At 33.2% G+C, this 22,955-nt stretch overlaps 6 protein-coding genes across 9 annotated transcripts; 5 read left to right on the plus strand and 1 right to left on the minus strand.

The window, feature by feature from the left end:
- Positions 1–1,251: 1,251 nt before the first annotated feature.
- Positions 1,252–2,508, plus strand: LOC120077390 (uncharacterized). Its single transcript, XM_039031275.2, has one exon. It carries the CDS (start codon positions 1,550–1,552, stop codon positions 2,399–2,401), a length of 852 nt encoding a protein of 283 aa, XP_038887203.1. The 5' UTR covers positions 1,252–1,549; the 3' UTR covers positions 2,402–2,508.
- Positions 2,509–8,886: 6,378 nt separating this feature from the next.
- LOC120078474 (uncharacterized) lies at positions 8,887–10,203 on the plus strand. Its single transcript, XM_039032743.2, has one exon. The coding sequence runs from the start codon at positions 9,243–9,245 to the stop codon at positions 10,095–10,097; it is 855 nt and encodes a 284-aa protein (XP_038888671.1). The 5' UTR covers positions 8,887–9,242; the 3' UTR covers positions 10,098–10,203.
- Positions 10,204–10,991: 788 nt separating this feature from the next.
- Positions 10,992–12,364, plus strand: LOC120077391 (uncharacterized). Its single transcript, XM_039031276.2, has one exon. The coding sequence runs from the start codon at positions 11,377–11,379 to the stop codon at positions 12,229–12,231; it is 855 nt and encodes a 284-aa protein (XP_038887204.1). The 5' UTR covers positions 10,992–11,376; the 3' UTR covers positions 12,232–12,364.
- Positions 12,365–13,283: 919 nt separating this feature from the next.
- LOC120077697 (uncharacterized) lies at positions 13,284–14,445 on the plus strand. Its single transcript, XM_039031657.2, has one exon. The coding sequence runs from the start codon at positions 13,477–13,479 to the stop codon at positions 14,329–14,331; it is 855 nt and encodes a 284-aa protein (XP_038887585.1). The 5' UTR covers positions 13,284–13,476; the 3' UTR covers positions 14,332–14,445.
- A 739-nt stretch (positions 14,446–15,184) lies between these two features.
- On the plus strand, positions 15,185–21,040 carry LOC120077454 (uncharacterized). Of its 4 annotated transcripts, none has more exons than XM_090314004.1 (2): positions 15,185–17,842; positions 18,031–21,040. In XM_090314004.1, the coding sequence occupies exon 2, from the start codon at positions 18,039–18,041 to the stop codon at positions 18,921–18,923; it is 885 nt and encodes a 294-aa protein (XP_090170130.1). In that variant the 5' UTR covers positions 15,185–17,842; positions 18,031–18,038; the 3' UTR covers positions 18,924–21,040. The 4 variants fall into 4 exon arrangements, with proteins under 4 accessions (XP_090170130.1, XP_038887262.1, XP_038887260.1 ...); XM_039031334.2 differs by having other exon boundaries at positions 15,185–15,700; XM_039031332.2 differs by having other exon boundaries at positions 15,189–15,700; positions 17,000–21,040.
- Positions 19,183–21,200, minus strand: LOC120077455 (NAC domain-containing protein 6-like). Its single transcript, XM_039031335.2, has 3 exons — positions 20,767–21,200; positions 20,407–20,675; positions 19,183–19,894 (listed from the first exon to the last, which is right to left on the minus strand). Exons 1-3 carry the CDS (start codon positions 20,921–20,923, stop codon positions 19,472–19,474), a joined length of 849 nt encoding a protein of 282 aa, XP_038887263.1. The 5' UTR covers positions 20,924–21,200; the 3' UTR covers positions 19,183–19,471.
- Positions 21,201–22,955: the final 1,755 nt, after the last annotated feature.

Genomic DNA, 22,955 nt, shown 5'->3' on the forward strand with positions numbered 1-22,955 from the left:
AAACCAAGTCAAGTTTTAAAATTAAGGCGTCATTTGATAATAATTATTCTTTTATTTATTTTTTTTTTGAAAATATAAATTATCACTAATACTCTGACCTATAAGTTTCTTGTTTTGTTATCCATTTTTACACTCATTTAAAAATAAAAATAAAATAAAAAATAAACCAAGTTTTGAAGACTGAGAACAATATTTCTTACAAACTTGTTTTTGTTTTTAAAATTTGACAAGGAGGAATTGAAGTCTTCCTATAAGATAAATGAAAACCATAATAGAAAAATTGGAAGGAAAAAAACATACATTTGAAAAACAAAAAAACAAAAAACGAAAGCCTTAAACCCCGTTTATTAACCATTTCGTTTTTTGTTTTTGGTTTTTGGAAATTAAGCCTAATTTCTCTCATTTTCTTAATATGGTTTGCATTTTTCTCAAGTGTGAGAGTTGAATTCTTAGCCAAATTTCAAAAACAAAAACTATTTTTTTAAGTCCCGTTTGATAACCTTTTCGTTTTTTGTTTTTAGTTTTGAAAATTAAGCCTCTTTCAACTATATTTCTTACAATGGATTGTATCAATGGTTAAATTCTTAGTCAAATTCAAAACACAAAAAACAAAAAACAATTTTTTTGAAAGATACTCTTTTTAATTCTCAAAATTTGTCTTGGTTTTTTAAACCATGAAAAGTAGATAAAGAAATTTGGAGATGGAAGTAGTGTCCATAAGCTTAATTTTAAAAAATAAAATAAAAAAACAAAATGATTACCAAACGGGGCCTTAGTTTTCAAATTTTGGTTTGGTTTCTAAAAACATTAATCCAAAGTAGCTAACAAAACAAGAGATTTAGAAATTGAGTGTTTATAGACTTAATTTAAAAAAACTAAAAACCAAATGGTTACCAAACAAGACTTTAAAACTTATTTTGTTTATTGAATTTAACCAAGAATTCAAATATTTCTTTAAACAAAGTATAAAAAAATGAAAAGAGAAACATAAATTTCAAAACTAAAAACTAAAAACAAAATCATTATCAATCTACTCATCTTAGTTTGAATCTTAGATTGTTTAAAAAAGGCGAGTCCCTGTACATTATTCATGTCTTGTTCATGTCCTATCTCTGTGTCCATATCCATGCTTCTTGTTTAATACTACATGAAAAATATGTCAATTTGATGAGGTCCAGATTTTCATACAGCTAAATTTGCCTTGAAACTGTAGGAGACAGTGCTTTATACCATTGCATTTCTTTATTTCATTACAGCTATGAGTTATGAACAAATGAGTTTTGTATCAGATACATCCATTTGATTATAAATAAATTAGCATCAATAATGGTGGAGATAATGAAGAGGTGGGAGGGAGACAAAGCATGAACATCGCTGAATTATTTGCTTATACATATCACTAATTAATTGTAATTAAATGAGCTTCAGATTCCTAATATCTCCCCAAGCCAAAGTGATATAAATAAGCTCTTGAAGGCCAAAAGAAGAAGTCAACTTGAAATTGCTTTGGCTGTTTTACAATTCATAAGCTTAGGCTTTTGTAAAAAAGATGGATTCCTTAGCTGAAAACTCAAAGAAATCATTCCACATTCGTTCAAACAGTTTGCCCTCAAAGCCACATCCAGTTGTGGATGAAGTTTATGAAAATCTCTGCAGATTGAAGGCCTCTGAAGCCACTTCCTCATCTTCTTCTTTGTGCAAAAAACTTAATGGTCTTCAAGATTTACATGATTCCATTGATAAGTTGCTCCGTTTGCCACTCACCCATCGAGCTCTCGTTGACAGCAAGTCAGTTGATGACTTGCTAGAAGGATCTCTCAAGATCTTGGATGTGTGTGCTTTGGCTAAGGAGGCTTTATCACAAATGAAAGAATCTGCAGACGAACTTGGGTCCGCATTGCGAAGAAGAAGAGATGACACTGTGATTGATGTTCAGAAGTATTTGAACTCGAGGAAGATGATAAAGAAGGCAATGCACAAGGTGTTGAAAGGAATGGAAAGATCAAGTTCCCAAAAAAGTGATGAAAGTTTTGAAATTGTTAGTTTGTTAAAAGAGGCAGAAGCTGTCACATATAACAGCATTGAATTCTTGTTGTCGTTTATAGCAGGACCAAAGTTGCCATCAAAGATCAGCAGATGGTCTCTAGTTTCCAAGCTGATGCAACCTAAGAGAGTAACCAACAAGGAGGATGGTGCATATGGCAATGAAGTGGAGATGGTGGATGCTTCCTTATATTCAATCACCAGTCACAAATCTGATGTCTTTGTGCAAGTTGAAGATGTGCAAAACTCGCTGAGAAAATTGGAGTCGTGTATTCATGACCTTGAAGAAGATCTCGAGAGTCTATATCGACATCTTATAAAAAATAGAGTTTCCTTTCTTAACATACTAAATCACTAAGGATGAAAACTTAGATAGTAGTATCATAGCCAATTCCAATGGAATCCAGTTTTGTCCAACTGTAAACACCACAATACATATATAAGAGATACATATACATTACACAACATTTTTGCAATGTGAACCAAGATTATGAATTAAATATCATATTCTTCTCTAGTGAACATTTTGAGATATTTGAATTGTTGATATTGTTGGGAATGCAAATATAGTCCTCTACGAAATAGATGTGCAGAAGATCTTTGGAATTTAAGTAAGAATAATAGGCTTTTTGAATCCAAAAGTAGAATCATAGCACTTAGTCCAAAGTGAAGAATATAATATCATGGAGAAAAAGACCATTATCCAAACACATCCCTATGCACTCTATGAAGGAAAAAAACTACTCATCATCTAACTCACCAATTTGGTATTTTGCTTCTGTAAAGTTTCATTATTTTTAACCATCAGGATTGCAAACTATTGGAGAAAATAAAAAGAAGAAAGATTACATTTTTCCTTTCCAAAAGTGACATTCCCTTAAAGCTTAAACTATGATATGTTAACTAGAGGTCAACTAGTTAACCAAGGTTACCTAATGAAGCCAAGTATTCAAATTGGCATTACGGTCAAAGATTCCAATTATCCTAACAATGGTGATGAGCGGAAGAATCACATGGAAGCCTGAGATAACTTTCATGCAGTGTTATGCAGTTTGTCTTTCATCTAAGAGACAATTTGATTAAGTTCTATGTATAATAATAAAGCAAATCAGGCTGTATCTCATCATGTAGGACTTAAAATTTTGACAATGAGGAGAGTTGATGGTAGAAGAATCTTCATGAACAATGCCGAGATGCTATGGAAGATTGATAAACAATTTGATATGCAGGATTGAAAAAGATTATCTTGCCTCCACAGTGGCAGACATACATCTTTTTTCTAATGTAAATAGACCTGAATATGTTTAATTTAATTTATACCTGAGTAGGAGAATTGGTAGAGAGGAAACAATGCAACAGCAGTGTCTAGATCCAAATGGAAGATGCCTAAATATGCGCCAATTCCCGTAAAAGTCAAAGCAGATAAGCCCCTAAATGCCTCTCGTGCTAACTGGTACATATTGAGCAAATAAAGAGGGAAAAGAACACAGAGAAGACTTATAGAGCTAGCAGTTGGTTGGATCGTTCAGGCTATTGGATATTTGTAGTTAAGCTATGAAGGAATGTCTGTATGACTTTGGTTGGCCATTCATCAAAAATCAGAGGCTGAAAGCAAAGGCAGTTGCTTACAGCAACAAAGACATGATACTGCAGCTATGGTTTAGCCTGTTGATAGCTCAGGAATGCTGCAGATATGGCTATGTTACATCAGTTTGAAGGGTAACAATTTTACTTTGTTTGAATCATTATTAATTCCTTATTTCTGAAGTATCAAAGTCCATGGTTGTTAGTTGGTACTTAGTGCTCAAGGTAATATGATCCAGATGACTATTATCTCAAGAATTGTTGAGGTTGAGGATGCAAAATAGAGTTTCGCATTGATTAGAATTGTGGAAGATCTTTGTCCAGAAAGTAAGTAAAAAGTTTCCATTGGCATGGAGCTTTTCTCGGTGGAATTCAAAAGTAAAATCATGTGGATTGAAATCCAAAAATGGAGTATATATCATATTTGTTAAGGGAAAACATAGTCTTACATTCACCAAAGAAAGAGAAGACCCCTGGTATATAAGTGGTGTCAATTATCTCCACTTGTAGGAGGTCTTTTGAGTGAAACTAACTGCAAAGCTATGAGGAATTATGCTTAAAATGAACAATATCATACCATTTGTTGAGATATATGGAGGGTTCGTTGTTATTAACAATTAGTATCAAAGCCATGGTCTAAAAGACTAAACTTAGTTGTGTGGTTAAGAAATCCTCAGAACAAAGAGAATAAGTGAGTCTTCCTCGTGCTCTACCGGTTGTTTTCCAACTCGCCTTGATAAGAGCAAAATTAAACTCTTGTTCTCATTATCCTAACAGGAAATAGAAGCAAGTAAATCAATTTTCTGGTGTGGTTGCTCCATCAAACTCATTTCTTATCTTGACAAGAAAATTCCATTGACATCATCGCAAGGAGTGAGAACAGACAGGAGCACATTGGAGGCTGAGAAGTTTAAGAAGATTTAATACAAACCACATATAAAAAGAAGAAAGTTCTACCTCAGTAGAGACAGGTTTAGCATGCAACAGCAAAGAAAATACAATCAGGATGTGAACTCATTGCATATGAAGCTTCCCTTTCCTAACAAATTAAGTCAGTTGGCATTTCTGATCTTGCCCTTCTTGTTAGCAGAAATTAGAAAGCCAAAGGGAAAAAAATGTATTAAAGTCATAGGTAAATGCCCTTTTCTATCATTATATTGCCACAAAAGATTATTCCCTGACTCAAGGAAGGTCCCAAATTTATGGAAGATTGTTTAATTGTTGAAATGCCTTGAATCTGTTATATTGGGGCTTTGAACGACCAAATACGGTAGTCTCGCTAACCAGGGTCTAGGGACGGCGTACCCTAATGGCCCCCCCGAAATCTATGTTATTTACATATTTGTCATCTTTATGTGATTTACATTTATGTAGTGCACTATATAACCTCTCTAAATCATAGAGGTGCTATTAATTTTGTATTTTGTAACATTCTCTCTAATTAAATTGTTCTCCCTCTGCTCCGGAAACGTAGTTAACACATTGTTAGTGAACCACGTAAATCTGTGTGTCGGCTCTATTCTTTTATATTTTCTATATTCTTCACTTGTCGATTTTGTAACAGTAATGTAATTCTATCAAATGTAAAAAGCTGAAAATGAGAAAATGAATATGGCAGCACCTTTCCTCTCTGTAAAATGCCAACTTTGTCAACAGCACTTTTGTGCTTCATAATGTACAAATTGTCCAACGATCTATTGTAGAATATGAAGTATATCATTATGACATAAACGAAATCGATAAGCAAATAATAAGAATAAAAAAAAAGTCAACATAGAGATTTACATGATTCATTAACTGTGTGCTAGCTACATTCACGGATAGAGGGAGAGAACAATTTTATTATTATAGGAGAATATCAAAATCTTAAATAACATATAATGCGTATACAATTTAGGTTTCTGGGGTACTACCCCGAGCCCTCACCAGAGCATGTCACTCTGTACCCTGATTCACTGACTGGCTATTGAGACATCATGTATGGTCATTTAGAGCGCCAGATAACATATTTAAAGCGTATATAGTAGAGGCATTGAGAAAGCGAGTAATGAGAGAAAAACCCCTCTGAAGACAGAAAATTAATTAGATGCATTGGGAGGAAGAAGATTCTCACACATTTGCATGTGTAAAGCGACAATCTTTTCCTCTACAGAAGGAGACCCAGTTCTGTATTTTCAAGATAAGCCAACAAAATGTCTTGAACATTACCCTTGACACTTTGCATAAAAAATGACCTTGAAATTTCAAAATTTTCAAAAATACTCTTAAACTTTCAGAAAGAATTCAAAAATATCATTGTCGTTAGTTTTGGATGGAAACCATTAAAGTTTTATTTCAAAAATACCCTCGAACATTTAAAATGTTTAAAAAATAACCTTAACTTAATAAAAGTTCAAAATACCTCCATCGTTAGTGTTTGACCAGAAACCATTAATTCCTCGTGACAAAAATGACTCTAAAAATTAAAATAAAATAAAATAAATACTCCTAGTGATCAATTTGTTTGAAATTTTTTTAAGTTCGGAAAGAACCAATTTTAAAATAAATTATATAAATATCCTCATTTTACTCATGTATGTACTCTCACATTTCTCTTAATTTTTCAATCCTTAGCTTACACTAATTTTCTAAACAACCAAAATAAAAACCAAAATTTTAAATAAAAACATAAAATACTATAAAATTTCACAAAATTTCAAAATCAAAATCTCCACTCGAAACATACCAAAACCATAAATAGTCAAATTTAAAAAGTATCAGCCTAAATCATATTGGTTCTTAGGAATTTAATATTTATTTTAATTCTTAGATAGGTTGTCGAGCAAAATAAGTTGTTGAGATGTTTCAAATGTAATTCAGTCTTAAATAGAGCAATTAGCAAGCAACGAGAAGCAAAACGGTGAAATTGAGCTAGGGGAGGCACGGTGTTGCTTAAATGCTACGACACTTGTGCCTCACGCCATTCACAAACACAATCTGCTAGGCAAGCATGCAATGTTGCCCTGCGGCGCCACAACGCTCTCCATTTGATACGTGCACATGAAGAGGCACTCCTTCTAATTTGCTCTCCAAGGCGCTTCGTGAAGGGATCTTCAGCGTTTTAGCATTTTGGTATGTTTTGGTTGTTGGGGAACTTCAGTGTTTCAGTGTTTTGGTTGTTGGGGAACTTCAGTGTTTCAGTGTTTTGGTATATTTTAGTTGTTGAGAAAATTGGTATAAGTTAAGAATTGGAAAATTAAGAGAAATATGAGAGTACATATATGAAAGAAATGAGGATATTTATATAATTTATTTTAAAACTGGTTCTTTTCGAACATAAGAAAACTTCAAAAAATTGATTGGTAGGAGCATTTTTTAATTTTTAAAAAGATTTTAAAGTCGTTTTTGTCCCGAAGAATTAATTGTTTTTGTTCATATACTGACGGTTGAAGTATTTTTGAACATTTACTAAGTTAATGGTATTTTTGAAATGTTTTGAAATTTTAAGGGTATTTTTAAACAAAACTTTAACAGTTTTCATCCAAAACTATAACATGGGAATTTTTTGAACATTTTTTTAAAGTTTAAGAGTATTTTTGAAATTTCAGAAGTATTTTTGACACAAAGTGTAAAGTTCATAGGCATTTTTTATAATTAATCATTAAACAATGAGTTGAAAGCTTGATGAATAAGAGACATCTACTGTGCATTAACGATATAGGCCATGGCAGTCATTTTCAGTATATGCCCAAGCAGAAACCTGAATTAGTGAAAAACACCTTCTCTATGATAACTGATGGGCCCCGTTTGATAACTATTTGATTTTTTTTGTTTTTCATTTTTTGAAAATTAAGCCTATACATATCCATTTAACCTCTATTTTTTTAAAAAAAAAAATTGTTATTTATGTTTTATTAATGTTTTAAAAAAACAAGATAGGTTTTGAAAACTAAAAAAATAATTTTTAAAAACTTGTTTTTGTTTTCAAAATTTTGATAAGAATTCAACTTTTTTATTTAAGAAAGGTGTAAAAGATTGTAAGAAATTGGGAGGAAATAAACTTAATTTTTAAAGACCAAATGATTACCATGGACTAAGTTTTTAGTGTTTTAGTTATTGAAATTTAAACTTATATATACATTACTATCATCTATGAACCTTTTTTATTTGTTAGCAACTTTCAACAATGATTTAAAAAACCAAAACAAAATTTCAAAAACTACTTGCTTCATGGTTTTTGGCATTTGACCGTACTTTAAAAAAGTTGAAAACATAGCAAAGAAATTAAAAACAAACAAACAAGTTTGAAAATAAAAAATGTATTATCAAATAGGCCCTTAATCTCTGTTTGACAACAATTTGATTTTTTATTCTTGAAAAGTAAGCTTATTTTCTCTTAATTTCTTACCATGGATTTTCATCTTTCTTGAATAAAAGAGTTGAATTCTTAGCTAAATTCTAAAAACAAAAACAAGTTTTTTTTTTTTAATTATTATTTTTATTTTCAAATTTTAGTTTGGTTTTTTAAAACATTGGTAGAAAGTAAATGACAAAACAAGAATTTTAGAGGTAGACCGGGTGTTTATAGGTTTAATTTTCAAGAATTAAAAATAAAAATAAAATAGAATCTTAGCTTTTGGTTTTAAAAAGTTAAGTGAACACTACTTCCACTTACAAGTTTCTTTGTCTTATTATTCATTTTCTATCATTTTTTTTTTAAAACCAATTCAAACTCTTAAAACTAAGTACCCATTTGATAACCAGTTAGTTTAAGAAAATTAAGTTTATAAATAACATTTTTATCTATTAGTTTATTCACTTTCATGCTCATTTTATATTAAAAAAAAAAACACAACCAATTTTTTAAAACTAAAAAAAAGTAATTTTCAAAAACTTGTTTTTGTTTTTAGAATTTGACAAAAAAAATTGAAGTTTTTCTTTTAAATATGTGAAAACCATAATAGAAAAACGGAAGAAAAACCTAAATTTAAATAATAATAATAATAAAAACGAAATTGTTATGGAAATTTTATTTTTTAGTTTTTTTTTTTAATATAACCAGGAATTAAAATGTTTTAAAGAGGTGAAAACTATGATAAGAAGATTAAAAGAAACAAACATAAATTTCAAAAACTAAAAAGTACATCTTACCTTGACCCGAGTCGCTATATATTATTCATGTCTTGTTCATGTCCTATCTTTGTGTCCATATCCAATCTTCTTGTTTAACACTCCAGAAAAATATGTTAGTTTGATAAGGACCAGATTTTCACACAGCTAAATTTTCCTTGAAACTGCAGGAGACAGTGCTTTATCCCATTACATTTCTTTATTTCATTACAGCTATGAGTTATGAACAAATGAGTTTTGTATCAGATACATCCATTTGATTATAAATAAATTAGCATCAATAATGGTGGAGATAATGAAGAGGTGGGAGGGAGACAAAGCATGAACATCGCTGAATTATTTGCTTATACATATCACTAATTAATTGTAATTAAATGAGCTTCAGATTCCTAATATCTCCCCAAGCCAAAGTGATATAAATAAGCTCTTGAAGGCCAAAAGATGAAGTCAACTTGAAATTGCTTTGGCTGTTTTACAATTCATTAGCTTAGGCTTTTGTTAAAAAGATGGATTCCTTTGCTGCAAACTCAAAGAAATCATTCCACATCCGTTCCAACAGTTTGCCTTCAAAGCCACATCCAGTTGTGGATGAAGTTAATGAAAATCTCTGCAGATTGAAGGCCTCAGAAGCCACTTCTTCATCTTCTTCTTTGTGCCAAAAACTTGATGGTCTTCAAGATTTACATGATTCCATTGATAAGTTGCTTCTTTTGCCACTCACCCATCAAGCTCTTGTTGACAACAAGTCAGTTGATAACTTGCTAGAAGGATCTCTCAAGATCTTGGATGTGTGTGCTTTGGCTAAGGATGTTTTATCACAAATGAAAGAATCTGAACACGAACTTGAGTCTGCATTGCGCAGAAGAAGAGGAGATGACATTCTAGTTGATGTTCAAAAGTACATGAACTCAAGGAAGATGATGAAAAAAGCAATTCACAAGGCCTTGAGGAGCATGGAAAGAACAAGTTCCCAAAAAGTGGATGAAAATTCAGAAATGGCTAGTTTATTAAAAGAGGCAGAAGTGGTTACATATAGCACTATTGAATCTTTGTTGTGCTTTATAGCAGGACCAAAGTTGCCATCAAAGATGAGCAGATGGTCTTTGGTTTCCAAGCTTATCCAACCTAAGAGAGTAGCTAGCAAGGAGGATGAGGCAAATGGAAATGAAGTAGAGATGGTGGATGTTGCTTTATACTCGATCAATAATCAGAAATCTCACTTCCTTGTGCAAGTTGAAGATGTGCAGAACTCGCTAAAGAAATTGGAGTCGTGTATTCATGACTTTGAAGAAGATCTCGAGAGTCTATATCGATGTCTTATTAAAAACAGAGTCGCTTTTCTTAACATCCTAAATTACTAAGGATGAAAGCTTAGATAGTAGTTGTACAGCCTATTCCGATGGAATCCATTTTTGTCGAATGTAAACGCCACAATACGTACATAATATATACAAATAAATTTTATAACTTTTCTGCATAACAAACACAGATTGTGAATTTAGTATCTTTTCTCTTTGCCTCTAGCTAGCTTTTCAAAATATTAGTATTGTTGAGATTGTCGGGAATGTAAACAAGTCCTATGTGGAATAGAAGGGAATAGAAGTGAGGATGATTATTAGATACTAAGGATAATAACTCTATTGCTACGAGACTTTTTTGAATCGTATCGTGGACTTCGTCCAAAGTAAACAAGATAATATTAGGGAGATAAGACATTATCCAAACACATCCCTATGATCTTTTTGAATGGAGGGGGAAAACGGTCCATCATCCAACTCACCATTTATTCTTTTAACTCTACACTTTCTTTGTTTTCACAATTGAGTTACAAAATATTCGAGAAAAAGAAAGAAAAATGGTCCACATGAGCATAGTTCAGTAGTAATTGACATGTACTCCTTCACATTAGATCGGAGATTTGTTGTACTTAAAAAACAAAAAAGGAAAAGATATTGTGTTTTTCTCTTCCAAGGTGATCTTCCCCTCAAAACTTAAACTGTGGTTTGTAAACTAGAGGTCAATTAGTTAACCAAGTTTACCTAATGAAGCTAGCCATCCAAATTAGCATTGCTGTCAAAGATTCCAATTGTCTCAGCAATGTTGATAGGCACAAGAATCACATGGAAGCCTGAAATTAACTTTCAAGCAACTTCATTTTGGTTTTCTTTCACCTAAGAGACAATTTAGTTTAATTATATATATCAGTAAAGCTAATTAGGTTGTATCTCATAATGATGCCAACTCTATAAACATCACTCGTGTGCCTCATAATTAAGAAATTGTTCCATTGCAGAATATAAACATGAGATGGGGAACACAAAATGCACATCACCATGATCTCTCTATTACTGATACAGCTATGAATAATAAACAAATGAAATTTGTATCAGGTACATCCATTTGATTTTAAAGAAATTAACATCAATAATGGTAAAGATAATAAAGAGGTGGGAGGGAGACAAAGCATCAACATTACTGAATTATTTGCTTCTGCAAATCCATTAATTAATATAATTAGATGAGCTCGAGATTCTTCATGTCTCCCCTCAACCAAAGTTATATAAATATGCCTTCTTGAACTTCAAAATATGAAAACAAAGGCTTTTTTGTAGTTCATTAGCTTTGGCTTTTGTAAAAAAAATGGATTCCTTTGCTGCAAACCAAAAGAAATCGTTCCACATTCGTTCGAACAGTTTGCCCTCAAAGCCACACCCAGTTGTGGATGAAGTTGATGAACATCTCTGCAGATTGAAGTCCTCTGAAGCCACTTCTACATCTTCTTCCTTGTGCCAAAAACTCGATGGTCTTCAAGATTTACATGATTGTATTGATAAATTGCTTCTTTTGCCACTCTCCCATCAAGCTCTTGTTGATAATGAATCGGTTGATGACCAATTAGAAGGATCTCTTAAGCTCTTGGACTTGTGTGCTATGGCTAAGGATGCATTGTTGCAAACAAAAGAAAGTGCACATGAACTAGAGTCGACTTTGCGCAGAAGAAGAGGACATGACATCGTCGGTGATGTTCAAAAGTATTTGAACTCAAGGAAGATGATAAAGAAGGCAATCCACAAAGCCTTGAAGGGAATGGAAAGATCAAAATTCCCAAAAAGTGATGAAAGTTCAGAAGTTGTTGGCTTGTTAAAAGAGGCAGAAACTGTCACATATAACAGCATTGAATCCGTGTTGTCATTTATAGCAGGACCAAAGTTGCCATCAAAGATGAGCGGATGGTCTTTGGTTTCTAAGTTCATTCAAACCAAGAAAGTAGTGAGCAAAGATCTAGACACAAGTGGAAATAAAGTAGAGATGGTGGATGCTGCATTATATTCAATCATTAGTCACAAATATGATTGCATTGTGCAAGTTGAAGATGTGCAAATCTTGCTGAAGAAATTAGCGTCAAGTATTCAAGACCTCGAAGAAGACCTTGAGAGTTTATATCGGCGCCTTATCAAGAATAGGGTCGCGTTTCTTAACATCCTAAATCACTAATAGCCTATTCCACCAAAATCCATTTTTGTAGATGTAAACATCACAATACATGTATAAGATACAAAACTTTTCTGAAATCAAGATTATGGATACAATATCATCTTCTTCTTTAGCTAAATTTTTGCAATATTAATATTGGTGATCTTGTTGAGAATTTGAACATAGCCTTACATTGCATAGAAATGAAGATCGATGTAATGAATGACAATATAACTTTATTAGCATGGCACAAAGCTCTTCGAGTTGAAATTAAAAATAAAGCTATGGAGGCTTTGTCCAAAGTGAACAATATCATATCAGGGAGATATTACCATTGTCCAACCGAGCCCTTCGCATAAGAGAAAATAGAATCTACCCATTACTGAACTCACAATTTTGGTCTTTTAACTCCAGAAACTTTCAAATTTTTTAACCATCAAGACTGCAAACAGTTGAAGAAGAAAAAAAATGGAAGAAGAATGGGTTTCTCTTCCAACTGATTTTCCTTTTGGTTTAAACTCTAGTACGTTAACTAGAGGTTAATTAACTAAGGTTATCTAATGAAACTAAATATTCAAATTGGCACTGCTGTCAAAGATTCCAATTGTCTCAACTCACAACAATGGTGATAAGCACAAGAACATGGAAGCCTGTGTTTAACTTTCATGCAGTATTATGTAGGTTATCTTTCATTTGAGAGACAATTTGATTTAATTATAAGTATAATAATAAATCTAAAAGTTGTATCTTCATGTAGGATTTAAATAATCAACAATGAGCTGATCTGGAAAGGTTTAACTTAAACAAGTTGTATCTTCATGTATACAATTGTCAAGCAGATCTTTTCTAATATAAACAGATCTGAATAGGTTTAATTTAATTTAGATATGAGTTGAAGATTTGGTAGAAAGGAGACATCGCCACAGTAGTGTCTAAATCCCAATAGATAAAGCCTAAACTATTAATTGTTCATGTGCACGTATGGCTTTGTATCATATGCATCCATTTGATTATAAAGAAATTGACATTAATGATGGTGTTGATAAGAAAGAGTTAGTAGGGAAGCATGGCATGAACACTGCTGAATTAATTGCTTATGCAGATGCATTACTTAATTATAGTTAGATGAGCTTGAGATTCCTCATGTTTCCTTCAGCCAAGTAATATAAATATGCTTCCCTAAAGGGCAAAAGTTAAAAGAAAGTTGAAACTTCTCTAGCTGTTTTGTAATTCAATAGCTTAGACTTTTTTCTTTTCAAAGAGAAAATGGATTCCTTTGCTGGAAACTCAAAGAGATCATTTCATATCCGCTCGAACAGCTTACCTTCGAAACTGCATCCAGTCGTCGACGAAGTTGATGAACATCTATGCAGATTGAAGGCCTCTGAAGCCACTTCTTCATCTCATTCTTTGTGCCAAAAACTTGGGAGCCTTCAGGATTTGCAAGATTGCATCGATAAATTACTTCTTTTGCCGCTCACTCATCAAGCTCTTGTCAACAACAAATCGGTTGATGACTTGTTGGAAGGATCTCTCAAGCTCTTGGACTTGTGTGTTGTGGCAAAAGATGCATTGTCACAGATGAAAGAATTGACACATGAACTCAAGTGTGTTTTACGCAGAAGAAGAGGAGATGACATTGCAAGGAAAGTTCAGAAGTATTTGAACTCACGAAAAACGATAAAGAAGACAATCCACAAGGCCTTGAAGGGAATGGAGAAAACAAGTTTCCAAAAAAGTGATGAAAGTTCAGAAATTGTTAGCTTGTTAAAAGAGGCAGAAGCAATCACATATAGCAGCATTGAATCCTTATTGTCCTTTATGGCTGGACAAAAGTTTGCATCAAAGATGAGCAGATGGTCTTTGGTTTCCAAGCTGATGCAACCAAAAAGAGTAGCCTGCAAAGAGGAAGACGAAAACAGAAATGAAGTAGAGAGAATGGATGTTGCACTATCTTTAATCACAAGTCATAAATCTGATTTCTTTGTACAAGTTGAAGATGTCCAGACCTCGTTGAAGAAATTGGAGTCGAGTATTCACGACCTCGAAGAAGACCTTGAGAGTCTATATCGACATCTTATCAAAAATAGAGTCTCGTTTCTCAACATCCTAACTTGCTAAGGATGGAAACTTAGATCATAGTATCATGGCTAATTTCATGAGAATCCAATTTTGTTGATGTAAACACCACAGTATATATAAATATACAAATACCTCTTATAACAATTTTGCGAATCCAGATTATGAATTCAATATCACCTTCTTCTCTAGCTAACTTTTTGCAATGTAAAATCCTTGATAGATTAGTAAACAATAGTATGCTTTTTGTATTGAATTCAAAACTAAAATCATGCTGATTTGAGCTCAAAATAAACGATACCATGATATTATAGAGCTATGGAAAGGCCAGCATTCAAACATATCCCTGTGCTCACCTTAAACAAAGAAGGGTAATTTTTTTTTTTTTCAAATGAAAAAAAAAACTACCAAACATCCAACTCATCATATTGGTCTTTTAACTCTAAAAACTTTAATGGTTTGTTATATCAGGGATTATTGGAGAAAAAAATGGAAAAAAGATTGTGTTTTTCTCTTCCAAGTGATTTTCCTCCTATGGCTTAAACTCTGGTATGTTAACTGGAGGTCAACTAGTAAGCCAAGGTTACCTGATGAAGCTAATTATTCAAATTGCATTGCTGTCAAAGATTCCAATTGTCTCAACAATGTTGGTAGGCACAAGAATCACATAGAAGCATGTGACCAACTTTCTTGTAATGTTATGAAGGCTGTCTTTCAACTAAGAGACAGTTCGATCCGGTTACACATATAATAATAAAGTTAATCAGGTTGTATTCGATCATGTAGGATTTAAATAACGAACAATGAGCTGAACTGATGGTGGAAGAGTGGATAGGAAGATCGCCGAGATGTAATGAGGGACAGATTACTAGTTTAATATGTAGGATGAAAGATGATTCATCATCAAGCTTTTCGCTGAAGTGCATGTGTGAAGCAACCTTCTTGTATCTATAGTAGCAGGCAAAGTTAATCTTTTATAATATAAACAGATCTGAACAGGTTTATTTTAATTTAAACATGAGTTGTAGACTTGGTAGAGAGGAAACATTGCCACATCAGTGTCTATGTCCAAATGGAAAATGCCTAAACAACTGATTCCTAAAAAGTTGAAGCAGTTGAAGTTCCAAATGTCTCCCTTTGCTTACTGATATATATTAAGGAGATAAAGGGGAAAACACACACAGAGACTACTCATTGAGCTAGCTGGTGGGTTGATTAGATGGCTAAGCCAAGGATAACTTCAGTGCAAATGAAGGAATGTCTGTATGAATTTAAGTTGGCCATTCACCAAAGATTTGGAGCTGAAAGTTGTCTTTGAGAAAAGTTCTAAAAGGAGCAATCCACAAGGCTATGGATGGATCCGTAGTTGTAAACAGCTGAAAGCAAAGGCAGACTGCTGAGTGCAATAAAGGTATGACAGTGCAGTCATGGTTAGCCTGCTGAAGGTTGTGAAATCAGTGGTCTTGGTGTGTTTGAATTAGTATTATTCGTTATTATGCCTTATTTCTGCTAAGTTGCTAATTGGTATTTAGTGTTCAAGCTGATGCAAAGCAAATAAGCAGTATTTGTAGAAGTGGGGAGGATTCTTGTGTAATAATAAGAATGTTCCTATTGTTAGGCTCTTTTAGGTTGATTCTAAAGGCAAGACGATGCTGTCTTAAGCTCAAGATAGAGGATATGAGATCATTGGGGAAATATGAAGGGGAGAGTTTGTTCTTTAATTCGTGGAATTCAATTTATGTGTGGGTGTATTACAATCTCTAGTGTATGATCCTCTGGTTCTATCTCTTGGATGTATGTTTCCCTCAAGGTATAGAACACTTCTCCTCGAGACTAAATCTTTAACTTATCTTCAAAGTCTTCAGACGTTCAAATAAATTTCAGTGTTCAAAGCCTTTTTTGATCTTTAAAGTCTTCAGGTCTTGAAGTCTTTTGATCTATAAAGCATCTTTGGTCTTCGAAAAAGTGTTTGTAGTTTTCTAATCATGAAAACTTCTAAGTACTTTTGGGTTCTCTATTTTTCTAAAGTTAGAAAATGCAATAGAACTTTTTTATTTATGGAGCTTTCCATGGGCATATTGTAGGCTTGGGCTTTGATGGCTTTTGGGCCTAGCCCCTTTAGACTTGGATTTTGGATTTTAAGCCTAACCATTTGGATTTGGACTTTGAGCCTAAGCCCCCCTTGATTTGGGCTTTTAGTCAAATTGATCTTGGGCTCATTCGATCTTGGACTCAATTTCAATATAACCCAATTTGACTGGGTTGGTCTTACTTGATCAAATGATCATAATAAAGCCATGTGGCATTATTTGTGATTTGCCATTTTTTTTAAGGGCCGTTTGGCCAATGAATGGAGTTAAAAAGTCTAGAATTTATATGTTGAAGTTAGTAAGTTTGTATTTAGGATGTAGAATTGTAAGATGAAGTTCCTCAATAAATGTGAAAGTAGAGAAAGAGAAGAAAATGTTGTTACTCAATAAATGTGAAAAATATAGATAGAGGGGAAGATAGAGTTGTTCGATAAATGTACCAATTTCAATAGTGTTTACTATTGAAATCAAGTTGTTTACACCAAATTAAGAAGTTGGTGGGGTAAAGGGCCCTTAATTTTAATTTGGGACACGCCACATTGTAATGGGTCCCAACTTTAATGATATGTAATTTCATCATTAATTTGAGAGTAACGACATGACAATTTGTGATTTGCCAGAATGAGTTCTTTTAACAAGAAATAGAAGCAAAGTTTCAAAAGAATTTGCAAGAAGAAGCAAGTCCAAAAAGAATTTGCTAGAGCTACATCAGTTCAATGTCATCATGTTGATTGGAAATGTCCACAACCAGCCAGAAGTAGTAGATTTATGCACAAAATATCTAGATCAAGGCTCAACTTTGTTTAACTGCTAGAAATATCATGAAAAACTATGTATCTCATACCATTTTTTTCATGAACAATATCATACATTCCCTCATTTTGGTCATTTATGGCTTTGATTATATTTCGAAAAAGCTTCAATCACTGTAAGCAAAAATGACAGTTGAATTGATGATTATATGCTGCTTGAAAACTCAGAATTTTGCCCCTACCTACCCCAGAAGAGGGGGAAGAAAAAGAGGGAACAAACTGAGCATGTGCACATATATATAATTAAGATGAACAATGTAAACATGTTATTCTTTTTTCTTTTGTTATTAGAAAAAAGGCAGCTCTTTCGACCAGCACTCGTGCGTCGAAGATTTTGCGGATTACTCGAAGGATATTGAAGAGATAAGAAGCTAACAACATAGTGGTAGGAGACATGGCAAGAACAATGCTGAGATATCATTAATTGCACATAACCATTTTGATAAAGAGAAAGAAGATGAATTCTCAATCTTCCCCCATGTGTTCATGTGTGGAACAACCTCCTTGTCACCATGGAGGCAGACCAAGCTGAATTAGTTTATATTTCTAAAAGAGAATCATATATATAATTAATGATAATTGCAGTGGTTAGCTTGTTAATGAGTTGGAGACTTGGTGGAGAGGAGACATTGCTTAAACAATGCTGAGCAGGTGGTTTAGATCCAAATCTCATTCATGATATCTTATTCTTATCTTTCATTGAGATTTGAAGCAAATGAAATTCCAAATATCTCCTTGACTTACTGATATATATTGATTAGGAACTGATTGAGGTTCACAGACTTGTCAATCTACATCTTCCTTTCATCTTCAAGCCTCTCTCTTTCACTCTTTTTCAGATAGAAACATGGCTGGCTTTCCTTCAAGCAAGAATACCAAATACCATACTCGCTCGAACAGCTTGCCGTCCCGACCGCACCCTCTCATTTCACAATGTGATGAGCACTTGACTAGACTAAGATTTTTTGATTCCACTCCTGCCTCATCATCATCATCCATAAGCCAACAGCTAAGTGGCCTCGAGGATTTGCACGAGTGCGTCGAACAGTTACTTTTGTTACCCTCCATTCAAGAAGCTTTTGTTAGGCAATGTGGAGAGAAATGGGTTGATGAGTTGTTGGATGGATCTCTTAGGCTGCTTGATATGTGCAGCTCAGCCAAGGATGCTTTGATCCACACAAAGGAATGTGTCCGTGAGCTTCACTCGGCCATTCGACGAAGATCTGAGATGACAAATGAGGTTAAGAAATACTTGGCCTCTAGAAAAGTTGTAAAGAGGGCAATCCAAAAGGCCCTCGATACTAATAAGAGCATCGAAAGCAAAAGCAACACATTGGTCAACGGTAGCGACTACAACACTACAGCCATGGTTAGCTTGTTGAAGGAGGCGGAAGCAATTAGTCTTAGGCTGTTTGAGTCCTTACTTTTCCTTATCTCAGGGAAGAAGACAAAGTCTAGCTGGTCAATTCTTAGTGTAATGCTCAGCAAAAGAGAAGTCTGTCCTGAAGAAGATGCAGAACTCAATGAATTTTCCAATATGGAGAATGCATTGAACTCTGTTACATGCCAAAAGACAAACAAATGCAAAGACACGATTCAAGTGTTTGAGAATGTCCAAAAACATCTTGAAAAGTTGGATCTAGGCACTCAAGATTTGGAACAAACAACCGAGCGCTTGTTCCGTCGTTTGATCAAAACTAGAGTCTCCCTCCTCAACATCCTCAGCAACTAGATGAAAACATTATGCATACTGTACATGATATCAATTCACAAGATGTAGATTTTTAAGGAAAAGCATACACATGTGCTCTTGGCACAAATTTTGTACAATTTTGAGCTCATAATGATACTTCTCTTTGCAATACCTCCAAATTTCTGGGCAAGAATCTACTCTTTTTTATCTCAAAATTGTCTTGATCTGGTCAGTTCAAAGTAAAGATTTGATCCAAGTTAGATAACATCTGGCAAAAGTGTTGTATGCAAGTCAGGTATTTGGATCTTGCAAATCAAAACTGTGTTATTCTTTTCAAATGCAATAAGCTTTCTAAAAGTTGGATGAAACTTGATGTTTCATATCAACAATACATGGAGAAATCACAAGGTAAGATTAAAAGCCAACTATTAAACCAAACAAACAAATTGAGGGAAACATTTGAGATGAAAAGGATAGAAAATTTACATAGAAGTCAGCTCTGAAGGAGGGTGTACAAGGAGATTATAGACCAAAATTTATCTACAACCTATATCTTTGGGCCTATGGGCTATTGCTCTGTCTAAACATTAGAAGTTGAGCATACTGGCATATGGGGTCAAAGTTTGAAGCCATGGACTGTTAAATTGAGTCCAAAATAAGTCTTGGGACCAGTCCATATCCAGTTTTGGAACTTGAAGCTCAGTCAGTTTGTCAAGCTCTGATGGGATTTGCAAAGATGTGGAGGAAGATTTGGGCTCCACTGGTTTCTCTTCCTGTTTTTCATCCACCATGTCTGCCACTTCTACTTCTTTGTTAAGAACTTCATGGGTTGGAGTTACTGAAGGAACCATGCCTTCCTGTTGGCTGCAAAAAGAAATCGTCTCAAATGGTGATGCAGGTGATGAATAGGAAGCCTGAAAAGGATTAGCATCTTCCTCTTCCATGGCTGCTCTTTGCTCTAGGACTTTCAAGGACGTTGCTTTCCTATAGATCTTGCATAGTACCATATCCTGCATTACAAAAAATGTAAAACATGAACGAATGAATGATTACAAAACTCATAGTTCTAGCACCTTCAGAATGAGATGAATAGGAAGAAAACAAGGGCTCGTTTCATTTCGTTTTTTGTTTCTTGTTTCTTTTTAGTGTGTTTAATAATTTATTCTTATGAAAAGCGTTGGAATGTCTTGAATATGTTATTTAGTGCTTCGAATGACCAAGTACGGGCGAAACTTAAGTTGTATTCGTATTTATGTTATTTACACTATTTACAGTTTTAGCCCAAAGACTTGGAGAAATGTACTATATGAACTTTTTCACTCTAGAGACATTCTCTAATCTATATTAATGATAAAAACCTCTCTAATAATAAACTGCTCTCTCCCTCTACCCATGGACATAGCTAACTCACTGCTTGTGTCACTTCTCTACTGCCTATTTTTTTTATTTATCTTTAATTGTCGATTCCATAATTACAAAAAATCATTGTCAAACACGTCTTCATTAACAAATACTAAATTACCTTAGGCAATGGAGAGTTATCAGGAAAACGATACTCATTCATGATCCAGTCCGTCTTGCTTCCTCTAGTTGCTCTTCCCAAGTAGAACACAAGTGTCTTTCTCAATCCAATGAGTCGTTTCGGATTTGATAAACTAACAATTTTTCGATCCGACCCAGTTGCTTTCCAGTAACCATTTTTGGTTGTTCTGTTAGGCCTCCCACTCCCACCTAGCTTCCTGTCTCTTGGCACAAAAAAGTACCATTCTCTCTCTCCAATCCTTGCCAATCCTACACACAAACAAAAAAAACACATCACACTTCAACTCATTGAATTAAACAAAACAGTGATCAATTCAGAAGGTACTTCAACAATACAAACCAGGCAAATCCCAAGGATCATGTTGGTAGAGATTAAGAATTCCAATAGGATCAAACTGCAGCCTATTGCCAGAAACCACATGTTTGAGATAAAAATTAAGAAGTTCTTCTTCAGTGGGGTGGAATCTAAAGCCAGGAAGATCAGTTTCATGTGTCATTTCTCCTTTCTGTAGTGCTAAAAAGTATGGATTATGAGTGAACAAACAACAGTTTGGTGAAGTGAAGCAGTTTTTTGCTTGTTTTATTACAAAGGGTTATGAAAATATTGGGCCATCAAGATGGTGAGGCTAATGAAAGACATTTATAAGGCGAGTTAAAGATTGGTAGAAGCTAGAATCTTGGTTAGCTTTTCTAAAGTTTTGGCTGTTAAAGAAGACTAGAGACTTAGTCAAGAAACTATAGAACATAGAATTTGAGTTATTTATGTGGCCACTTGGCAACCAAAAAAAAGGGGACATGAAAAGGGAGAAAAAGAAAAAGAAAAAGAAAAAGAAAGAAATCAAAGTAGACCCCACACGGTTTCTTCTCATTAATTCATCAAAATTTGAACTCTTTGGTCCTTTGCCAAACTTTTTTGTTTTTGATACTTTTACATAATTTACATGGAAATTCTCGCTGGAAATTTTCAGCGTAAGTTTCCATTTCCCCACCCTAGAAAATACCGACAATTGTAAATATAGCAATCAAGCTTAAAATATAAGTAGATATAATAAAGTGTAAAAGAATTTACAGATATAGCTATCTTGGAGTCTATTTTGCTATATTTGTAAATCTTTAAAAAAGATGATATGCATTTAATTATTATTAATTCTAAAAGTACTATTCGTTACGATTATTGTAGAAAATATTGGTTGATTTTGTTTATGAGAGGAATAGGAGGTATATGGGAGATTCAAATTTCAAAGGCAAAAAAGAAAAAAAAAAAATAGAAGTCCTTTTCAGCAAGTCTTGAGTCTCTTCAATCCTCAGTCTTTTTGAATCAGTCTTTTGAAATTTGGTCTTTGCTTGATTTTATTCTTGGAATCCCAACACTTGGAAGAATGTTTATCATTTTCTCTCCTTGGAAAATAAGCCTTTCCCACATCTTTATTTTATAATTAAAATAAATAGTTTAATGTTGCTTGTTTTGTTTTGTTTTGTTTTTTTTCTTTTTTTGGCCTCTAATCTTCTGATTGATTTTTAAATCGTCAATCTTTAAAACTTATTTAATACTAAATATGAGTATAGCTTAATTAACATCAAACTAATTTACAAATTTTGTTGCTCATCAACAATAATTTATTACTCTAAATTCTATTTTAGTCTCTGAACTTTGAATTTTGTTCTATTTTGATCCTTATACTTTCAAAAAAATATTCATTTTAGTTCTTAAACTTTTAAAAAGTGTTTATTTTAGCCTCTACTATTAAAATTATATTAATTCCTCGACAAAAAGGTGAGGGAGTTTGTATTTTTAGATGATTATGCTCTTGAAGCATTGAGCAAGATGAAGGTAAAGTAAAATGCCAATAACCAACATATCAAAATACTGAATGATCAAAATTTTGAACTAGAAATATCTTTTAAGCTCTCTCACTTTGCCACCTTATTCAAAATTTAAACTTTAGTTTTTTTAGCGTAACTAACTTATTTGGTAGCCTAATCATCCAAAAATACAAATCACTTCGTCATTTTATTAATGAGTTAACAAAATCTTAATATAACAGAGATCAAAATAAACACTTTTTAAAAGTTCAAGGTCTAAAACAAACAATTTAAGTTTACAGACCAAAATGAAACAATATTCAAAGTTCAATGACTAAAACAGACATTTTCAAAAGTTTAGAGACAAAAATAGAACATTGTTCAAAGTTCAAAAACCAAAATAAGATTTAAACTTAATTTATTTATGTTAAATTACACGAGTTTAAGTATCAAATATATTAATAAAACTATATCTAAGTAATAAATGAGTTTTCATTAACAGATTTATTTTGGAATAATTTAATTGATTTTTTTTCTTTTTAGAGTCATAATATCAATTACCTTAATAATTAAGGAATTATATATATATATATATAGTTAGCCTAAATAGTGTTATGAAAAGACTAACTTGTTTTATATGGTTGAGATATTTTCCCCTGGTAATCTGATGGGCATAAGAAATTTTGATATATGAGATAGAATTTTCTTCCTTTTTACACTAGAAAT

Source organism: Benincasa hispida, chromosome 5 (genome assembly GCF_027475165.1).
Source record: "Benincasa hispida cultivar pf3 chromosome 5, pf3_genome.v1.1, whole genome shotgun sequence".
Lineage (NCBI taxonomy): Eukaryota > Viridiplantae > Streptophyta > Magnoliopsida > Cucurbitales > Cucurbitaceae > Benincasa > Benincasa hispida.

Bases quoted from the DNA above. Each gene is read 5' to 3' on its own strand.
- LOC120077454 (XM_090314004.1), top strand. From the start codon at position 18,039: ATGGCTGGCTTTCCTTCAAGCAAGAATACCAAATACCATACTCGCTCG.
- LOC120077390 (XM_039031275.2), top strand. From the start codon at position 1,550: ATGGATTCCTTAGCTGAAAACTCAAAGAAATCATTCCACATTCGTTCA.
- LOC120077391 (XM_039031276.2), top strand. From the start codon at position 11,377: ATGGATTCCTTTGCTGCAAACCAAAAGAAATCGTTCCACATTCGTTCG.
- LOC120077697 (XM_039031657.2), top strand. From the start codon at position 13,477: ATGGATTCCTTTGCTGGAAACTCAAAGAGATCATTTCATATCCGCTCG.
- LOC120077455 (XM_039031335.2), bottom strand. From the start codon at position 20,923: ATGACACATGAAACTGATCTTCCTGGCTTTAGATTCCACCCCACTGAA. The intron at 20,676-20,766 runs GTTTGTATTGTT...GTTTGTGTGTAG, and splicing joins TGATCCTTGGGATTTGCCTG to GATTGGCAAGGATTGGAGAG. The intron at 19,895-20,406 runs GTAATTTAGTAT...TTTGTAATGCAG, and splicing joins ATAACTCTCCATTGCCTAAG to GATATGGTACTATGCAAGAT.
- LOC120078474 (XM_039032743.2), top strand. From the start codon at position 9,243: ATGGATTCCTTTGCTGCAAACTCAAAGAAATCATTCCACATCCGTTCC.